Source organism: Oncorhynchus masou, chromosome 12 (genome assembly GCF_036934945.1).
Source record: "Oncorhynchus masou masou isolate Uvic2021 chromosome 12, UVic_Omas_1.1, whole genome shotgun sequence".
Classification (NCBI taxonomy): domain Eukaryota; kingdom Metazoa; phylum Chordata; class Actinopteri; order Salmoniformes; family Salmonidae; genus Oncorhynchus; species Oncorhynchus masou.
The window spans coordinates 73,876,297-73,898,202 of record NC_088223.1 but is presented as its reverse complement, the minus strand read 5'-3'; the positions used below and the strand labels follow the sequence as shown (position 1 = coordinate 73,898,202).

General features: G+C 42.3%; 1 protein-coding gene across 1 annotated transcript in view; it reads right to left on the bottom strand.

Annotated features, from left to right (window-relative positions):
• The window catches only part of LOC135550802 (cell adhesion molecule 1-like), a 485,176-nt gene that overhangs the window by 80,721 nt on the left and 382,549 nt on the right, over positions 1–21,906 (bottom strand). The window contains exons 6-7 of the mRNA XM_064981924.1: positions 15,814–15,972; positions 1,763–1,859 (exon numbers count right to left, since the gene is read on the bottom strand). Of these exons, the coding sequence (XP_064837996.1) occupies positions 1,763–1,859; positions 15,814–15,972 (256 nt within the window). The remainder of the gene's footprint in view (positions 1–1,762; positions 1,860–15,813; positions 15,973–21,906) is intronic.

The window sequence follows — 21,906 nt, the reverse complement described above, 5'->3', positions numbered from 1 at the left end:
TCACCTTTGATTGCCAAACTATTTGTGTGTGTATATGTGTGTGCTATTTAGGTGGGGAGCATTTTATGTTCCTGGCCTAGTGGCCTACTGGCCTAACTACATTACCCAGCCATCTTTGTTCCCTCACTACCTTGGCAGGAAGCTTACAGGAAGTGCTGGATCTGGATCCCATTTCTTTGATGAGCTATGTACCGAGGGGGGAAAAGCAAAGCACCTCTTAACTGTTTTGCTCTCGCAACTTTCAATGGGTGGCTGCTAGCTAGCTAACACGCCGTTATGTCCCTTGAGTGGGTGCCGAGGACTCTCTTGTTGTTCTGTGTTTGTGTTGCTGTTAAACTTGTTTCCTTCCATTTGAAAACACTTGGTTTGGAGAGAGCAAGGGAGGGAGGGAGAGAAAAAAGGGAGGAAGAAAGGGCTAAGCCTTGAAACAAAAGAGCAGTTTGAGCTCAGTAACAGTTGAACTCTCGCCTTTGTGGCGGGGTGAAAAAACATTTGATGGCTGTGGCGGCAGGCGGCTCGAGAGAGCAAATTGGAATCCCTCGTCGGGGCAAGAATCTTAGGGAACCGGAATCAGAGGTTAAATATACACACACAGTGCGGGCCTAAAAATGGAGTAATGACCCAGAAAAAGAGATTTACTGGGGGGGTGGGGTGACACATGAGAGATAGAGAGAGGGGGATAGAGAGAGAGAGAGGGAGGGAGGCAGTGGGGGAAGAGAGGAAAGTAGATAGAATACAAATGGACACATGGCCAGAGCCTGTCACTATCTCAGCTTAGTAATGAGTTCAGAGAACTCTCACAAGCTCTAATGAAAATGACTTCCAATTCTCTGGCCCACTGTATTGATTGTATTTTCATCTTTATTAAATTAATACGGGTGAGATCCACCTTGTCTCTCCCTGCTGAGTGCAAAACTTGAATGGGAGAGGGAGGGGCCTGTGTGGTGTGTGTGTGTACACATCTGACACGTAGTGTTCACAATTAATGAGCCTCGGGACAGGAGGCTGGGTAATGATGTAAGGTCTTCGCGGGTATCGCACGGCTGACGGCATCATGTAATGACGTTTGTGTCCCAAACGGTCATTGCACGAATGCGCACGCACACAATCACACACACAGAAGTCAAAACCATGGACAGCCACATCATATTTAACATACGTTGACTGGACTAAATTGTTTTTGTTATCTTTTTGTTGTCACTGTATTAGACTAAGTATAGGTTATTAGATTATGTTGACATGTTGAAGTTGAAATGGTGCTGGAATAGTGGAGGCAGCTCCTGTTTTCTTTGCGACTTGCGGTAACTCTGTGGTTCTAAATCAATAGTTGTTTAGTGGTCAGAAAATGTCAGTAACATTAACTTGCTTGACCAGGCTGTAGGTCATGCAACTGTTCGTTATATGCAATATACTTTGTGGACTTCACCGGACAGAGTTGTTCTCCTGTTTTGTGATGAAACAAAGGTGTGCTTGAATTTATTCTGCCACTGTGTCTTCTTATTGTCTTGGCCTTTAGGCCTATATACCACAGTCGCAAGGCATATGAACAAACAGGTTATAGAGCAACACAATTATCACAACAAATAGGTTGTAATATGGTATTTTTTGGGGGGGGGTTCCCAAGAGATTTGATTAATTCACTGTTACTGATGTGCACTTGTGTGTGAGCTCTGTTCGCTGCATTCCCGCCTTTTGGCTAAATCATCATTTAAAGTTACATGTGTGGGTTGTGTGGTGTTTGTGTGTGTGTGGTGTGTCTTACTGGGGTTTGCCTTTGGCCTGGCATGACAGCTCCATGTTCTGTCCCTCCCTTGGCAGCCCATCAGGAAACTCCACTATGATCTTCACCTCCGGTTTATCTGTGGAGAAGGAGGGAGGGAGGGAGGGGAGTGAGTGCGTCAATATGACATGCAAGTCATTAGTTATGTTACAAGATTATAAAGTAGCTCGGCTTCAGTCTGCTTAATGTTTCTTCATTCCAAGTTGATGCAGGCTACGTGATGTGAAATGTACAGACGTGTGATTGGGAAGTTCACAAAACAAGTGTTCCGGAGGACTTGTCTGAGGACAAAATCGGACTTCAAATCCCTGTACAAAATTGAGGGTGGTTGTGTATAATTGAGAGTTGTTTGTATCCTTTCACAACCCTTAACTAGAGACCATTGGAAGAGCACACTCTATCATATTCTAGACGGTTTACCTGGATGCTAGTGCAGGGAATGCTTTGGTTTTATTTTATAGCAATAATGGGTGAGATACCATCCTGCTGTTTCCCAAGGACTAAACCTGATTGATACGTGGATGGGGGACCACTTGGGAAAACCAGGCTGCTGCTGCTGGTATGGATCAGATTTGGGAGAGGAAATGTAGTCAGACCTGTTCTTTAGGTACTTTCTGAAAGGAACACTGGATTAACTGGAAGGTCTCTCCCTACCAACTGTCACTGTGGTCATTCACATTAAACTTCATTTTTTAAGTTTGAAGTGAAAGACCAAATACTTGTTTTCCAGGGTCAAGCAGCATGATAGAAAACACAAAACAATATGTATGACCAGAGATACTCTCAAAAGAGTTCCAAAAATATTAGAAAATAACGATGCCAATACAGCACTTCATAAAATCATTCATGTTCCTCGGAACACTGCCTTGGAGCAGAATTTAACATTTAATACTGGGAACTTAGTTTAATAGTAGTGCTCAAATGGTGCATGGTTTGTGTGAATTGAATATGACCTTTGCGAAAACTAGACACGACTGCTGTAGTCCCCAATGTAGATGCTGCTATAGACCCACAGAGGTTTTCTCTCTTCTACTGCCAACCTTAACCCCATAATTCCACCTCAGTCATGTTTGTGCCTGGTGGGCAATATTGGCAGAATTTTTAAGAACCAGCTTAAAATGTGGACCTGGCATTATAGGTGGAATCCAGGCCAGGAATGCTTAGAAACATGACATCCAGCTCTGAAGTTGGCCAAACTCGCTCAACTCTTCAAACTCTGGGACGTTTGTATTGTAGTTTGGTAAATCTTTGTGATATATATATATATATTATATATATATATATTTCTTCTGGTCCATCAGTAACAATCTTTGGCTCATCCATTAACATGACTGGCCTGACTAGCAGCCACATGCAGACCGGTCAGGTTCTACTCTCTATCACCACCACCAACACCCAGTGATAGATAGCAGGTAGTGAAGAATGGCTGTTAGTTGCCAGGCTCTAAAGGGATGGCTTGATCCATGTGTTATCCATACAGTAGCTGCTTACACTGTTTACAACATTTGTGTGAAATGAAACAGGCTTAAGACATGGGGTGGGGGGGTTTCAGTATGGTTTGGGTGTCATTATTATGCAGAACCTTAATGATTGCTTGGCTAGCTATCTTAGCTGACTGTTAGCTTTCAAAAGATGCATCCTGCCTTCTTCACCCACAAGTGGCTGTGAGTGAACTGCAGTGTGGTGACGGCAGGAGGCTCCCTCAAGGCGAGGAAGACATTATGCTCTGGACTGGTGTGTGGTGTGCCGGCAGCAGGGAAAGCATAGTGGAGGAGTCACCCAGTGGCTAAAGAGAAAGCTGAGGATTGACAAGAACAACGTCTGAAGAAAGGACAACTCCAGCTCCATTACCATCATCAGTCCTGTCCCTACCATCCAACTCAGCTGCCAGCAGAATAGATGCAATTACAAGGACTCTCTGAAGCTAGACTTAGCTGCTCTCCATTTATTTTTCTTCAGCTAACTAGCTGTTAACACCTTTTATTCTTGTTTCTTTTTTGTCTATATACTGCAATTCAGCTGCAAACGTGTACAAGACAGCTTAACCAAAAATAAAATAATTTCAGAGATTCTGGCTTTAAGGTTGTTGGAGTGTGTGAAGGAGTGCCCCAGATCAAACGTATGTTTCTTTTTAATTGTTGTTTATAGAGGAATAGTTGTTATATCGATATCGATTGGTTATCTAAAGGTTACCCTTTGCAGGGTGCAATTAGTCAAAATAAAATACAATGCCTTGCGAAAGTATTCGGCCCCCTTGAACTTTGCGACCTTTTGCCACATTTCAGGCTTCAAACATAAAGATATAAAACTGTATTTTTTTGTGAAGAATCAACAACAAGTGGGACATTTTTGGGACATTTGATTTTTAACAAATCAAAAACTGAAAAATTGGGCGTGCAAAATTATTCAGCCCCCTTAAGTTAATACTTTGTAGCGCCACCTTTTGCTGCGATTACAGCTGTAAGTCGCTTGGGGTATGTCTCTATCAGTTTTGCACATCGAGAGACTGAATTCTTTTCCCATTCCTCCTTGCAAAATAGCTCGAGCTCAGTGAGGTTGGATGGAGAGCATTTGTGAACAGCAGTTTTCAGTTCTTTCCACAGATTCTTGATTGGATTCAGGTCTGGACTTTGACTTGGCCATTCTAACACCTGGATATGTTTATTTTTGAACCATTCCATTGTAGATTTTGCTTTATGTTTTGGATCATTGTCTTGTTGGAAGACAAATCTCCGTCCCAGTCTCAGGTCTTTTGCAGACTCCATCAGGTTTTCTTCCAGAATGGTCCTGTATTTGGCTCCATCCATCTTCCCATCAATTTTAACCATCTTCCCTGTCCCTGCTGAAGAAAAGCAGGCCCAAACCATGATGCTGCCACCACCATGTTTGACAGTGGGGATGGTGTGTTCATTGTGATGAGCTGTGTTGCTTTTACGCCAAACATAACGTTTTGCATTGTTGCCAAAAAGTTCAATTTTGGTTTCATCTGACCAGAGCACCTTCTTCCACATGTTTGGTGTGTCTCCCAGGTGGCTTGTGGCAAACTTTAAACAACACTTTTTATGGATATCTGTAAGAAATGGCTTTCTTCTTGCCACTCTTCCATAAAGGCCAGATTTGTGCTATATACTACTGATGGTTGTCCTATGGACAGAGTCTCCCACCTCAGCTGTAGATCTCTGCAGTTCATCCAGAGTGATCATGGGCCTCTTGGCTGCAACTCTGATCAGTCTTCTCCTTGTATGAGCTGAAAGTTTAGAGGGACGGCCAGGTCTTGGTAGATTTGCAGTGTTCTGATACTCCTTCCATTTCAATATTATCGCTTGCACAGTGCTCCTTGGGATGTTTAAAGCTTGGGAAATCTTTTTGTATCCAAATCCGGCTTTAAACTTCTTCACAACAGTATCTCGGACCTGCCTGGTGTGTTCCTTGTTCTTCATGATGCTCTGCGCTTTTAACGGACCTCTGAGACTATCACAGTGCAGGTGCATTTATACGGAGACTTGATTACACACAGGTGGATTGTATTTATCATCATTAGTCATTTAGGTCAACATTGGATCATTCAGAGATCCTCACTGAACTTCTGGAGAGAGTTTGCTGCACTGAAAGTAAAGGGGCTGAATAATTTTGCACGCCCAATTTTTCAGTTTTTGATTTGTTAAAAAAGTTTGAAATATCCAATAAATGTCTTTCCACTTCATGATTGTGTCCCACTTGTTGTTGACTCTTCACAAAAAAATACAATTTTATATCTTTATGTTTGAAGCCTGAAATGTGGCAAAAGGTCGCAAAGTTCAAGGGGGCCGAATACTTTCGCAAGGCACTGTATGTCCCTTCAAGACTAACGACAGTCCTTGTAATGTTTATGAACTTCCAACACCGTCTGCTGTCCTTGTAGTATCCGGGAAGGGAACCAAGATCAAATAAGAAAAAAATCTGCCCCGCTAACTAGACTGTCGACGTCAAAGACGCTCTGGACGCTTTATGTAAAAGGTCCTTCTCAACAACAGTTAAGACAGAAACAGGATTATAAAAGTGGGTACATCAGCCCGGGCCACCTTTGAATGTTACCTTACAGTAAGTAAACACTAATAAGGCCCCCCTTAGCTCCCTTTGGTGTTCAGAAGAAAGATCAGCCTCTGTATTATGTGCAGTGCTAATGAGAGCAAGGGGAGAAGAAAGGGAGAGAAGAAAGAGACAGACAGATGGGGAAAGAGAGAGAGAGAGACAGAGAGATGCAGAGAGGGGAGAGAAAGAGAGAAATGTAAGAAAGAGAGACAGAAAGGGAAGAGAAAGGGCAAGAGAAAGAAAGAGGGGACAAGATAGAGAGGAAAAGGGAGCAATTTAATTTGAGAGAGAGTGAAGGTACGAGAGTGAGAGAGAAAGAAGCGAGAGAGAGAGAATGTCAAAGAAAGCACACCATTACCTTCCTTTATGAACAGTTCCCTGGCAACAACAGCTGGCGTGGACCATGAAAATAAACACACAGTATGGCTACTGCACTACTGCTGGATGTTGTGCTAATATGACCACCAGGATCATCACCGTCATCATCATAATCATCACCACCACCATTTTAATGTTATTGCTTTTATCAACAGCAGCAGCAGTGTAAGTTGAAGTAGCAGAGTTAGCTAGTTGAGGCATGGTAAAAAAAGCAGTACAAGACAGAATATAACATGATAAACTACGACCTTGTAAAATGCACTAAGAGGCACCACATTGTAAAACATGTCCTTTAGGATCCCTTGGAGAAATATGCATCTTGCCTTCGTATTTAGGCCGAATAGCTTTTCCAAATCGAATATTCTCCCTGTGATGGAGATTGCAGTGCTCATCCTTTAAAAGTTGCAGCATACTGCAGCACAGCTTGTGTGGCGCCACAGAATTCTTTGGCACGTTATTTAACGCCAACCACTGGTACCATTAATGCTAGTTGGTGCTAGTTTGACCACCAGAGGGCATCTTTGTGAAGCATTTGATAGCTTTCAATAGTGGCTCTACTAGAGAATTGAATTTTTTTCTCTCGTGAAAACATAGTATATGGGACTGATTTTAAGACATGTTGCTTAATTTGATTAATATTATGGTTTTTCTATTCCAAGAAAAAAGAAAAACCCTTTGGGTTTCCATTAGGATGGAATGGAAACTCAAATCAAATCAAATCAAATTTTATTTGTCACATACACATGGTTAGCAGATGTTAATGCGAGTGTAGCGAAATGCTTGTGCTTCGAGTTCCGACAATGCAGTAATAACCAACAAGTAATCTAACTAACAATTCCAAAACTAATTTCTTATACACAGTGTAAGGGGATAAATAATATGTACATAAAGATATATGAATGAGTGATGGTACAGAGCAGCATAGGCAAGATACAGTAGATGGTATCGAGTACAGTATATACATATGAGATGAGTATGTAAACAAAGTGGGATAGTTAAAGTGGCTAGTGATACATGTATTACATAAGGATGCAGTAGATGATAGAGTACAATATATACGTATACGTATGAGATGAATAATGTAGGGTATGTAAACATTATATTAGGTAGCATTGATTAAAGTGGCTAGTGATATATTTTACATCCTTTCCCATCAATTCCCATTATTAAAGTGGCTGGAGTTGAGTCAGTGTGTTGGCAGCAGCCACTCAATGTTAGTGGTGGCTGTTTAACAGTCTGATGGCCTTGAGATAGAAGCTGTTTTTCAGTCTCTCGGTCCCAGCTTTGATGCACCTGTACTGACCTCGCCTTCTGGATGATAGCGGGGTGAACAGGCAGTGGCTCGGGTGGGTGTTGTCCTTAATGATCTTTATGGCCTTCCTGTAACATCGGGTGGTGTAGTTGTCCTGGAGGGCAGGTAGTTTGCCCCGGTGATGCGTTGTGCAGACCTCACTACCCTCTGGAGAGCCTTACGGTTGTGGGCGGAGCAGTTGCCATACCAGGCGGTGATACAGCCCGCCAGGATGCTCTCGATTGTGCATCTGTAGAAGTTTGTGAGTGCTTTTGGTGACAAGCCGAATTTCTTCAGCCTCCTGAGGTTGAAGAGGCGCTGCTGCGCCTTCTTCACGATGCTGTCTGTGTGAGTGGACCAATTCAGTTTGTCTGTGATGTGTAAACTTACTACCCTCTCCACTACTGTTCCATCGATATGGATAGGGGGGTGTTCCCTCAGCTGTTTCCTGAAGTCCACAAACATCTCCTTAGTTTTGTTGACGTTGAGTGTGAGGTTATTTTCCTGACACCACACTCCGAGGGCCCTCACCTCCTCCCTGTAGGCCGTCTCGTCGTTGTTGGTAATCAAGCCTACCACTGTTGTGTCGTCCGCAAACTTGATGATTGAGTTGGAGGCGTGCGTGGCCGCGCAGTCGTGGGTGAACAGGGAGTACAGGAGAGGGCTCAGAACGCACCCTTGTGGGGCCCCAGTGTTGAGGATCAGCGGGGTGGAGATGTTGTTGACTAGTCTCTCAAAGCACTTCATGATGACGGAAGTGAGTGCTACGGGGCGGTAGTCGTTTAGCTCAGTTACCTTAGCTTTCTTGGGAACAGGAACAATGGTGGCCCTCTTGAAGCATGTGGGAACAGCAGACTGGTATAGGGATTGATTGAATATGTCCGTAAACACACCAGCCAGCTGGTCTGCGCATGCTCTGAGGGCGCGGCTGGGGATGCCGTCTGGGCCTGCAGCCTTGCGAGGGTTAACACGTTTAAATGTTTTACTCACCTCGGCTGCAGTGAAGGAGAGACCGCATATTTTCATTGCAGGCCGTGTCAGTGGCACTGTATTGCCCTCAAAGCGGGCAAAAAGGTTGGAGCTGTACAACGTGACGGTCGAGAGTAAGCTACAGTCTTGGGCTATTAAGCTAAATAATCCCCGTACCGTGCAGGCACGAGGGAGACCGGGGATCAATTCCCCGACGGGGAGGAAGGAGTAGGGTGTTCTTGTAAATAAGAATTTGTTCTTAACTGATTCCGTATGTGATATTTCATAGTTGTGATGTATTCACTATTATTCTACAAAGTAGAAAATAGTAAAAATAAAGAAAAACCCTGGAATGAGTAGGTGTGTACAAACTTTTGAAGCCATAAAAACATTTTGGCTAGAGAAATAGACGATACTACAATGGAACAAATACATTGATCATCTCAGCAAGGTTTTACCCATGGTCGTGGAGCAAGGTGGAAGTGCAACTAAAATGTAGCTGAAATAACTATCTGCATTTTGAATGTCTTTTTCAAGTTATTTTATGAACGAAAGCATAAAGATGTTGATGAAAAAATACTGTAACTCTGTTTTGATTTAGAAATGAACACTTAATGGAACATAAATATGGCGCTGTACAATGTGACGGTCGGGAGTAGGATACACAGTAGTGGGCTATTTAGCTGACGAATCCCCATGTTGTGCCCTTGGCACACGGGAGAACAGGGTTCAATTACACTAAGAGCATAACATTTCTACACCATGATTTTAGTCTAACCAATACTCAAACAGAGATTCGGGAGGCATCGGGATACTGGCCTTCGAGGCAGAGTTTCTCTGTCCAGTGTCTGTGTTCTTGTGCCCATCTTAATATGTTCTTTACATTGGCCAGTCTGAGATATGGCTTGATCTTTGCAACTCTGCCTGGAAGGCCAGCATCCAGGACTCACCTCATCACTGTTGACATTGAGACTGGTGTTTTGTGGGTACTATTTACTGAAGCTGCCAGTTGAGGACTTGTGACGAGTCTGTTTCTCAAACTAGACACTCTAAAGTACTTGTCCTCTTTCTCAGTTGTGCACCGGGGCCTCCCACTCCTTTCAATTCTGGAGAGAGACAGTTTGCTCTGTTCTGTGAAGGGAGTAGTACACAGCATTGTACGAGATCTTCAGATTCTTGGAAATTTCTCACATGGAATAGCCTTAATTTCTCAGAACAAGAATAGACTGATGAGTTTCAGAAGAAAGTTTTTGTTTCTGGCCATTTTGAGCATGTAATCGAAACCACAAATGCTGATGCTCCAGATACTCAACTTGTCTAAAGACGGTCAGTTTTATTGCATCTTTAATCAGCACAACAATTTTTAGCTGCGCTAACATAATTGCAAAAGGGTTTTCTAATGATCAATTAGCCTTTTAAAATAATGGATTAGCTAACACAGGAGTGATGGCTGCTGATAATGGGCCTCTGTACGCCTATGTACAGTTGAAGTCGTACTGGCCAAATACATTTAAACTCAGTTTTTCACATTTCTTGTCATTTATTCCTAGTAAAAATTCCCTGTCTTAGGTCAGTTAGGATTACCAATTTATTTCTATAGGATTGAGGTCAGGGCTTTGTGATGGCCACTCCAATTCCTTTACTTTGTTGTCCTTAAGCCATTTTGCCACAACTTTGGAAATATACTTGGGGTCATTGTTAATTTGGAAGACCCATTTGCGATCAAGCTTTAACTTCCTGACTGATGTCTTGAGATGTCGCTACAATATTTTGACGTACATTTCCTCCTTCATGATGCCACCTATTTTGTAAAGTGCACCAGTCCCACTGCAGCAAAGCACCCCCACAACATGATGCTGCCACCCCCGTGCTTCATGGTTGGGATGGTGTTCTTCGGCTTGCAAGCACCCCCCTTTTTCTTCCAAACATAACGATGGTCATTATGGCCAAACAGTTCTATTCTTGTTTCATCAGTACAGAGGACATTTCTCCAAAAAGCAGGATCTTTGTCCCCATGTGCAGTTGCAAACCAGAGTCTGGCTTTTTTATGGCGGTTTTGGAGCAGTGGCTTCTTCCTTGCTGAGTGGCTTTTCAGGTTATGTCGATATAGGACTCGTTTTACTGTGGATATAGATAATTCTGTACCGGTTTCCTCCAGCATCATCACAAGGTCCTTTGCTGTTGTTATAGAATTTCGTACCAAAGAAAATGCTCATCTCTAGGAGACAGAACACGTCTCCTTCCTGAGCGATATGATGGCTGTGTGGTCCCATGGTGTTTATACTTGCGTACTATTGTTTGTACAGATGAACGTGGTACCTTCAGGCATTTGGCAATTGCTCCCAAGGATGAACCAGACTTGTGGAGGTCTACAATTTATTTTCTTAGGTCTTGGCTGGTTTCTTTCGATTTGACCATGATGTCAAGCAAAGAGGCACTGAGTTTGAAGGTAGGCCTTGAAATACATCCACAGGTACACCTCCAATTGACTAAAATGATGTCAAATATTTCAGAAGATTCTAAAGCCATGACATAATTTTCTGGAATTTTCCGAGCTGTTTAAAGACACAGTCATTTTAGCGTATGTAAACTTCTGACCCACTGGAATTGTGATACAGTGAGTTAGAAGTGAAATAATCTGTCTGTCAACAATTGTTGGAAAAATTACTTGTGTCATGCACAAAGTACATGTCCTAACCGACTTCCCAAAACTATAGTTTGTTAACAAGAAATTTGTTGAGTGGTTGAAAAACGAGTTTTAATGACTCCAACCTAAGTGTATGTAAACTTAAGACTTCAACTGTAGATATTCCATCAAAAAATCTGCCATTTACAACACTAAAAATGTCTACACTATTTCTGATCAATTTGATGTTATTTTAACGTACAAAAAAAATGTGCTTTTCTTTCAAAAACAAGGACATTTCTAAGTGACCCCAAGCTTTTGAACGGTAGTGTGTCTTTAGCAGGGATATAAAAAAGGCACTGAATCCGCTAGCCTCATCTCCTCTGGCAGACCACTGCAAAGTCTAGGAGCCCCTAATGGTAAATGCCCTGTCCCCTTTCATTCTCAACCTAAACTTTGAAGATCACTAAATATGTCAACAGCGTAGCTCACCCCAGCCGCTCTGCTGTACGACCTTTCCGGTCAACACACAGCAATCTGTAGGCCGTCCATCCGTCCAAATTACAGACCTGGCAGAAGCTGTGTTGCTTTGTCTGAGTGATGGACAGGGCTGGGCGTGGCGCCTCGTTCGTTGGGTGGGCATGTACCGTTTTGACGAGTGAGAACTTTGTTTCGGGGTTGGGCAGTATTAGTTTCTCAACTGCACTATTCCAAAGGTTATTGTATCCACTTTGCCCAGAACTTGTGGTTGGTGGATTCAAATTAAACCGTTACATGGAGTGCAGAGGGTTGGTACTGACAAAAGACACTACAGTACATCCCTTATATTCCTCCCACTGCAGTGTAGTATCTCCTGTCATTGTCATCTTGATAATGCTATCATGAAACTAGAGGTTTAGTGTTTTGAATGCTACAGTACCATCGTCTGTCTCAGAGTCGTACTGTCTTAGACTCCTTAGACACAAACACTAAACATTCTGGTGACTTCCTGATATTGCCACTTGGGGAAATTAAGAGCAGCTGTATCGTACGAGGGAGACGGCCATTATCATTATGCTAACATAATTATTTGCTTAGCTTTATTATTGGTGTCCTCCAGCAGCTCTTAAACCTCGGCCCTCCATCTGCCCAAGGGGGGAAGAAGCAATAGCGCAGTAGGGAAAATGTCTTTGCCTTGCCCAGCCAGCCATCTATATTATTACTGAGCTTATTTAATATCCCTGGACATGTTTTTTCTTTTTTTTCCTATGGCAGAATGAAGTCTATTAGGACAGCCTGTGCACTCAATGATTTTAACATCGATTGCTTTTGCCTGCCCCGGCAGCATGGCGAGGCATGGAGAAGCGATGTGTCTGATGAGAGCATGTGAGGCAGACCATGGAATGAGAACGGTTATAATTTGGTCTGTTGGCTGGCTCACCTTGGAGAAGAATTTCAAGATTGATAGTTCATTATCACATTATTTTTTAGTATTTGCGAAAATGTCAAATCCAATTGACCCTTCACTAAGCCCCATAAGCTAACGTATGGAATGGTTTTAAGAAGGTCATACCAAGGATCATTTAGCTATTTGATTTAGAATTGTAGGACCCCGTAACGTATAAAAAAATATTCCAAAATTATTTGATGAAACCTTGAATTTGGATAAACAGATACATGTAGTTCACCCACAAAAAAATGTAAAGGAAGTTTCGGTCCTATATCTGAGAGATACAGTGCATTTGGAAAGTATTCAGACCCCTTGACTTTTCCTATTAGAGGATGCGGCCGGTTGAGCCAATGCAAAAAAAAAAAAGATATCTCTATCTTAAACGAGAGTTGCTAATTAGATTTCCTTGGGGCCGCATACATTGACTAAGGGGGTTGATATAACTTGTTTATTTTTTGAAATGTTTGTTAGCTAGCTAAGTTAGCTATGTTATGAATACAAGTCGCATCTGCTGTCGACATCTGGATACGATTTGAAACCTAGTTAGCTCCAAAAGTGGTTATTAACTTAAACTGCATGCTGAGCCATCCAGTATAACTAGCCTCACTACAACCTTCATTTTACCAGGTTCCCGTGAAGTAATTCATTGTAATGACAGTCCACCACATACTCCAAGACTATCCTGAGTTAATTTGAATGTGTATTAAAAACACGGTTTGAAATCATTGTGAGGGAATTTCACCAGTGGTTAGAAGGAGGAATTGAGCTTCCTGGGAAAATGTTGTCTGAGGTTGCAACCTATGATACACTGCTCAAAAAAATAAAGGGAACACTTAAACAATCACACTTTTGTGAAATCAAACTGTCAACAAATGTGCATGTGTCTGCTCAAAAGGTCAGAAACAGACTCCATGAGGGTGGTATGAGGGCCCGACGTCCACAGGTGGGGGTTGCGCTTACAGCCCAACACCGTGCAGGACGTTTGGCATTCACAGAGAACACCAAGATTGGCAAATTCGCCACTGGCGCCCTGTGCTCTTCACAGATGAAAGCAGGTTCACACGGAGCACATGTGACAGACGTGACAGAGTCTGGAGACGCCGTGGAGAACGTTCTGCTGCCTGCAACATCCTCCAGCATGACCGGTTTGGCGGTGGGTCAGTCATGGTGTGGGGTGGCATTTCTTTGAGGGGCCGCACAGCCCTCCATGTGCTCACCAGAGGTAGCCTGACTGCCATTAAGTACCGAGATGAGATCCTCAGACCCCTTGTGAGACCATATGCTGGTGCGGTTGGCCCTGGGTTCCTCCTAATGCAAGACAATGCTAGACCTCATGTGGCTGGAGTGTGTCAGCAGTTCCTGCAAGAGGAAGGCATTGATGCTATGGACTGGCCCGCCCGTTCTCCAGACCTGAATCCAATATAGTACATCTGGGACATCATGTCTTGCTCCATCCACCAACACCACGTTGCACCACAGACTGTCCAGGAGTTGGCGGATGCTTTAGTCCAGGTCTGGGAGGAGATCCCTCAGGAGACCATCCGCCACCTCATCAGGAGCATGCCCAGGCATTGTAGGGAGGTCATACAGGCACGTGGAGGCCACACACTACTGAACTATGTAAAGAAAAAAGTATTTAATAAGAATATTTCATTCATTCAGATCTAGGATGTGTTATTTGAGTGTTTCCTTCATTTTTTTGAGCAGTGTATATACAGTATATAAACCCTGGATGACTGACAGGGGGTGCTGTATTGAAGCCACCGCACAGCCATCTTTGTGGTACTCCTCCATTATAAAAATTATTTTGGAAGCTATAGAAATGCATTTATTAATGTCTGCATTAGTTTATGACACATTTATTCTATTACAGATGCCTTAATGCATACATTTAAATTATATGATGTGAGCCAAACATAAAAATGACAAAAATATATCAAAACATTAAAAGTACTAAGGATACTGTTCCCACTACAAAAAGAAAACATTGTTAAATACATGTAATTTTGTCCTTGAAACATTTCATTTAAATACTGTAGAATTCCATTAATTCCTATGGACGACTACTCCAACTGGATGGAGGACTGTGCCAATATGGCCGACCGGTGGCTTTAAAGCCTCTCAATGTCCAATACATAGCATCTGCAATCCAGGGTGTATATGGGGTGGCATGTAGCCTAGTGGTTAGAGCATTGGACTAGTAACTGAAAGGTTGCAAGATAGAATCCCTGAGCTGAGGTAAAAATCTGCCGTTCTGCCCCTGAACAAGGCCGTCATTGAAAATAAGAATTTGTTCTTAACTGACTTGCCTAGAAATAGGTTTTAACCAAGGAGGCGGGCTTAGCGAAGGGTCAATTGCTGCCATATTGGGGTCCATGTGAAATTGTGGACATGTCTAATCGTATCCGCTCTGCCTCTTCCATGTGTATTCAGTGCAATGTGAAAAAAGCAATTGGATAGGCAGCCTAACCAGGCTCTGCTCAACCAATTGGAGGCGAAGCACAACCAACCTTGAGCCCTATCTGCTACTGTCATGGGAGAGTGACTAAATGTCATGTCTAGGCAGATTTGGAAAGGTCAGATGGAGCATCCTTTTTTAATTCCTGGACGGAAGCTTTTTACAGAACGGACAAAGCTCCAAGAGTGACTACAAGCACGGCTTAGGTTAACCATGCTACAGCAACACACTACCAATGAGCCATATGTCAAGGTTTGAAAGGAAAGGCAACGTTTTGAGGAAATATCCTTACCCTTTTGCATAGATAATGGGATCTGAAGCCTAGGTCTTCAGCCAAAAGGCCAAGTCAAGCACTTCAGGGCCTTACCCATTGTATCATAATACCACTACTGCATATTAAACATAGGGCAAATATAAAAATGGTGTATTTTAGCTCCTAATGCAGAGGCAGCTCAAATGCAGGCTGAAGACCTTGGTCTGTTGTCTGAGTATGGACAAAGGCCTCTGGGATCTTTGTTCACGGAAAAAGGGGCAAACTTGTGTGTAAAAAATGATGGATAGACTTAAAGTCAACATTTGAAGAACAAAATCTAAACGATGTCCCTCACTCAGTAGAATAAGTGTATCTCACATGTACAGCCCCTTGCCCTGCATAAGTAATTCATATATAGTTTGCAAGGCACATTACTGTGAAAATAGACAAGATGGCATTTAATCTTATTTTCTAGGTTTGAGTCCCTCAGGAAAGACATTATTAGTGGACAAAGACATTTGGAAGTATTATTTCTCTCAAGTGTTTGCCCATACTCACAATGCACCACCAGGTACGTCAGGGCTTGGAAGTCTTTGACGGCTGGGTGGTCCACGATGCACACCACAGGCACGCCGTCGTCCTCCTTAGTAACGATGAACCTCAGCTGGCTGGTCACAGTAAACATGTGGTCATATGTCTCCTCCACCTTGGATATGCCTGGGAGGGATGACAAAAACAGCCACGTTTAAAACCCTCAAGGTTCTGGGGGGGTTCTACTAAAGCCAGGAATCATCAACTAGATTCAGCCGCGGGACGATTTTTTGTTGAGGGTATGGTCAGGGGAGAGATAATAAAACATGATCATTTCGCCTCCCGAGTGGCACAGCGGTCTAAGGCATCGCAGTGCTAGAGGTGTCACTACAGACCCGGGTTCGATTCCAGGTTGATATCTCTAGCTTAAACTGACGGATTTTGATGCAGATTTTTGTATTATGTTAATTAGATTTCCTCGGGGCCACATACATCGACTCTTGGGGTTAATAGAAGTTGTTTATTTTTCTGAAATGTAGCTAACGTTCACCTACTCTGCGTCTCACAAAGACACGGAGGTTGGGACCAAAAATCTCAATTTGGACTCATCAATCCAAATGACAGATTTCCACCGGTCTAATGTCCATTGCTCGTGTTTCTTGGCCCAAGCAAGTCTCTTCTTATTATTGGTGTCCTTTAGTAGTGGTTTCTTTGCAGCAATTTGACCATGAAGGCCTGATTCACAGTCTCTTCTGAACAGTTGACATTGAGATGTGTCTGTTACTTGAACTCTCTGAAGCATTTATTTGAGCTGCAAATTCTAAGGCTGGTAATTCTAATGAACTTATCCTCTGCAGCAGAGGTAACTCTGGGTCTTCCTTTCCTGTGGTGGTCCTCATGAGAGCCTTTTTTGCATTTTTGTGACTGCACGCTTTTGTGTTTTGTTTTGCGACTGCACTTGAAGAAAGTCTTAAAGTAATAATGGACTGTTGTTTCTCTTTGCTTATTTGTGCCGTTCTTGCCATAATATGGACAAGGTATTTTACCAAATAGGGCTATCTTCTGTATACCACCCCTACCTTGTCACAACACAATCGATTGGCTCAAACTCATTAAGGAAAGAAATTCTACAAATGAACTTTTAACAAGGCACACCTGTTAATTTAAATGCATTCCAGGTGACTACCTCATGAATCTGGTTGAGCGAATGCCAAGAATGTGCAAAGCTGTCATCAATGCAAAGGGTGGCTACTTTGAAGAATCTCAAATATAAAATATATTTTGATCTGTTTAACTTCTTCGATATAGGGGGCGCTCTTTTAATTTTTGGATAAAAAAACATTCCTGTTTTAAACAAGATATTTTGTCACGAAAAGATGCTCGCCTATGCATATAATTGACAGCTTTGGAAAGAAAACACTCTGACGTTTCCAAAACTGCAAAGATATTGTCTGTGAGTGCCACAGAACTAATGCTACAGGCAAAAACAAGATGAAATTTCATACAGGAAGTGCCCCAGATTGAATGCGCTGTGTTCCAATGTCGAAATTATTGCGCAATCTCCAGCTGCGTGCACTTTTCCATTTGGTTCAGAGGAGAACGGCAACTGCCACAAATGATTTATCGTCGAATAGATATGTGAAAAACACCTTGAGGATTGATTCTAAACAACGTTTGCCATGTTTCTGTCGATATTATGGAGTTAATTTGTAAAAAAGTTTGGCGTTGTAATGACTGAATTTCCGGGTTTTTTTCTTAGCCAAACGTGATGAACAAAACGGAGCGATTTCTCCTACTCATATAATCTTTTTGGAAAAACTGAACATTTGCTATCTAACTGAGAGTCCCCTCATTGAAAACATCCGAAGTTCTTCAAAGGTAAATGATTTTATTTGAATGCTTTTCTGGTTTTTGTGAAAATGTTGCCTGCTGAATGCTAGGCTTAATGCTATGCTAGCTATCAATACTCTTACACAAATGCTTGTGTAGCTATGGTTGAAAAGCATATTTTGAAAATCTGAGATGACAGTGTTGTTAACAAAAGGCTAAGCTTGTGAGCCAATATATTTATTTCATTTCATTTGCGATTTTCATGAATAGTTAACGTTGCGTTATGCTAATGAGCTTGAGGCTATGATTATGCTCCCGGATCCGGGATTGCTCGACGCTAGAGGTTAACACTTTTTTGGTTACTACATGATTCCATATGTGTTATTTCATAGTTTTGATCTCTTTAATATTATTCTACAATGTAGAAAAACTCTGAAATTAGTAGGTGTGTCCAAACTTTTGACTGGTACTGGGAAACTAGTCAGGATCGAGGCAAAGATGAACGGAGTACAGTGAAATCCTTGATGAAAACCTGCTCCAGAGCACTCAGGACCTCAGACTGGGTCAAAGGTTCATCTTCCAAACGGACAATGACCCTAAGCACACCGCCAAGACAACACATGAGTGGCTTCGGGACAAGTCTCTGAATGTCCTTGAGTGGCCCAGCCAGAGCCCTGACTTGAACCCGATCGAACATCTCTGGAGAGACCTGAAAATAGCTATGCAACAACGCTCCCCATCCAACCTGACAGAGCTTTAGAGGCTCTGAAGAGAAGAATGGGAGAAACTCCACAAATACAGGTGTGCCAAGCTTGTAGCGTCATACCCAAGAAGACTTGATGCTGTAATCGCTGCCAAAGGTGCTTCAACACTGAGTAAAGGGTCTGAATATTTATGTAAATTTGATATATTTCAGTTTTTTAAATTTGTAATAAATTAGCAACATTCAAAAAAAACTTTTTGCTTTTATCATTATGGGGTATTGTGTCTAGATTGATGAGGGGGAAAAAACAATTTAATCTATTTTACAATAAGGCTGTAACGCAACAAAATGTGGAAAAAGTCAATGGTTCTGAATACTTTACGAATGCACTGTACTACCCGGCTACCTTTAGACTAGTCTTGTAAGGCTTGTGGGCATCCTAAATGTACGTGTTTGTGAGAGACTAACCTTCCATGGAGGGGTCATATTAGTGTGTAGTCCAAACTGTTCGGACACTACAGACAGAAGTTGGCAGATCGGCTGTTCTGACTTCAGACGAGACACGTGACGCTTGTGGGGGTTGTGTTCATGACAGGCTCATCTTTCCATATAGGGGTCATAATAGTTTGTGGGCCAAACAGTTTGGACATTACATACGTTTTCGGGATGTCCCATGGTCTGACAAACACCGCTCTAGCTCTGCCACCTTTTAGTGCAGATGCGGAAGGGCGACATTGGCAGATGCAGTGAACTGAGACACAGCCCATGCAAAAGAAATCTAAAATTTAAATTGACAGATTTTGATGGGGATTTTGTATTATGCTAATTAGACTTTTGCGAGGCCGTGGATATCGACTCAACGGCGTTAAAAGTCCCTGATATTTACAGCCTTTAAAAAAATGTATTATCGTTTTGTTGTTTTGGGAAGTTGGTCTTTACTAAAGACTTCAGTACCTATTGTACGAACCTGATGAAGAACTGAGTGGTTGAAACGTTGTCTCAATTGTCACCAATAAACCACATGTAACACAGATTGCAGTGTGTAGAATTTATTTGTATTGTTTACTGAACAATATCCGGTACCTGCTCAAAGACATTGTGTGTGTGTGTGTGTGTGTATCATGTTTTCCTATAGGGAAGAAAAACAGCCATGTTTCAACACAAGACCGTAGGAACCTATTGTAAAGCATTCTTCACTTTAGACCGCAAGTCATTCATGTAACTGTCCTGTACATAAAATGGTCTTTGGTACTTTTCGTGGAATTCAGTACACCTGAAATATAAATAACTGAAAACCAATAAGCTCCTATAAAAAGCTGGTGTTGTGTAACTATGTGTTCCCACATTGAATTGGGAGTGGAATAAGTTTTTTTTGTAACGAAATTGTGACAAAGGGCTACTGTTGTGCTCAAGGCTACGGGGGAAGAGTAGTAATAACTCAGCATAAGGGAGAGAGGTGGCCATTGTGTGTCTCTGAAAGGAGTGGCTCTGTGAGTGACCTTGTACAGTACAAGTAGGGGAGAGAGAACGGAACATCCTAGAAAATGGTCAATAGAAGGTGAATCAGCTGGAATTTTCTCACTGTCAAGGGCTGTTGTACTCCTGAGTCACTCAATGGCTGCTGGGGTAGTTGTTGATGGGACAGTTTATTTGTGTTTTATGAAGGGATTTTGATCCAAAGTAACCCCTGCCAACAGTACACAGCAAGGTGTGAAGTAAGCCTATACACGTACTTTGTTCTGATAACTGGGGTGTTACTACACAACACAGACAACACACTCTCCACATGCTGAATAGGCCAACTTCCTTTCCCCATTGTCCCATTTTGTAATAATATTTGTTATCAAGAGTGTCATGTCAATAAGGCAAATAGAATTTCGTTGGATTGAGACGGGGAGGTTGATCAGGGAGAAAGAGCGGGAGAGGGAGAGAGAAAGAACAAGGGGAGGGGAGTAGAGGGGAAGAGAAAGGGAGAGGTAGAGACAGACAGGCAGAGGGAGAGGGGGGTGAGGGATAATGCACCTGACAGAGGATTTATTTTCATATACAGTGCCTTCAAAAAGTATTCACACCCCTTGAATTTTTCCACATGTTGTGTTTTACAGTCTAAATTTAAAATGGATTACATTTAGATTTTCATCACTGGCCTACACACAATACTCCATAATGTAGTGGAATTATGTTTTTTGATTAAAACAATTAAAATAATTAAATGTCTCGTGTCAATAAGTACTCAACCCCTTTGTTATGACAAGCCTACATGAGTTCAGGAGTAATTAAGTTGCATGGACTCACTGTGTGTGCAATAACAGTGTTTCACATTATTTTTTGAATGGCTACCTCATCTCTGTACCCTACACATACAATTATCTGTACGGTCCCCTCAGTCAAGCATTGAATTTCAAACACAGATTCAACCAAAGACCAGAGAGGTTTTCCAATGCCACGCAAAGAAGGGCACCTATTGGTAGATGGGTAGAAGTTTAAAAAAGCAGATATTGAATATCCCTTTGAGCATGGTGAAGTTATAAATTACTCATTGGATGGTGTATTAATACACCCAGTCACTACAAAAATAAAGGCGTCCCTCCTAACTCAGTCGCCGGAGAGGAAGGAAACCACTCAGGGATTTCACCATGAGGCCAATGGTGACTTTAAAACAGTTACAGAGTTTAATGGCTGTGGTAGGAAAAAACTGAGGATGGATCAACAACATGGTAGTTACTCCACAATACTAACCTAATTGACAGTGAAAATAAGGAAGCCTGTACAGCAGTCACCAACCAGTCAATCGCGATCAACTGGTTGATCTCCAAGGCATTCCTAGTGATCAACAAACATTTCTGTAAATAGCCTTGTGTTCCTATTATTATTTTTAAAAATCCCGCACTGTTGGTGGTAGGTGCATTTGATTCAGCAACCCTAGCACTGGGAAAGCAAAGTGTTCCCATTTTTTAACAATTTCATGTGTCTGAAGGTAGAACTCAACCTACCTGGCAGGCCCAGGGCAAATCAAGTGCACCTTTAGGCTTACCACTGGCCAATCAGATAGCTCAGATGACTGTGTCTGCACAGTTTCCTTGAGCCATAGATTGTAAAAAGAAGCTGAGAAGTTGATACTGTGAGATTTAAAAAAATGTCAAACCATGACTAGAGAGATTTGATGAATACAGTAAAGAGCTGCTGTTTTAATGAGTAAGCTCATGTTTAAGTTGATATTCAGCACTGTCAACACGAAGCCATAAAATGTGTGTCCTCCCTCCTTACACTTACACTACAACCAGCACTGCAGCTGCATTGAAGGAGTACAGCAAAGTGTTCCGATAAGCTTGCGTTCTTATAAGAGTCTTGTGTCTTTTTAATATCTGGGAATATTTCACTTTCTCAGGTCATAGAAGTAACAACATAATTTGGTGCATGAGGCAGAAATAATGCAGTGCGACTTGAGTTTCGCCATCAGCTGGAAGACTGTCCCCGTTTCTCAATGGAGGGAGGGAGAGAGGAGGGACGCTGAGTCGGGTTAGAGGCAGCCTCACAGCTGCTCTCTCCCCCCCTCAGACTGACCATTAGATGCAGGCCATCAGCCC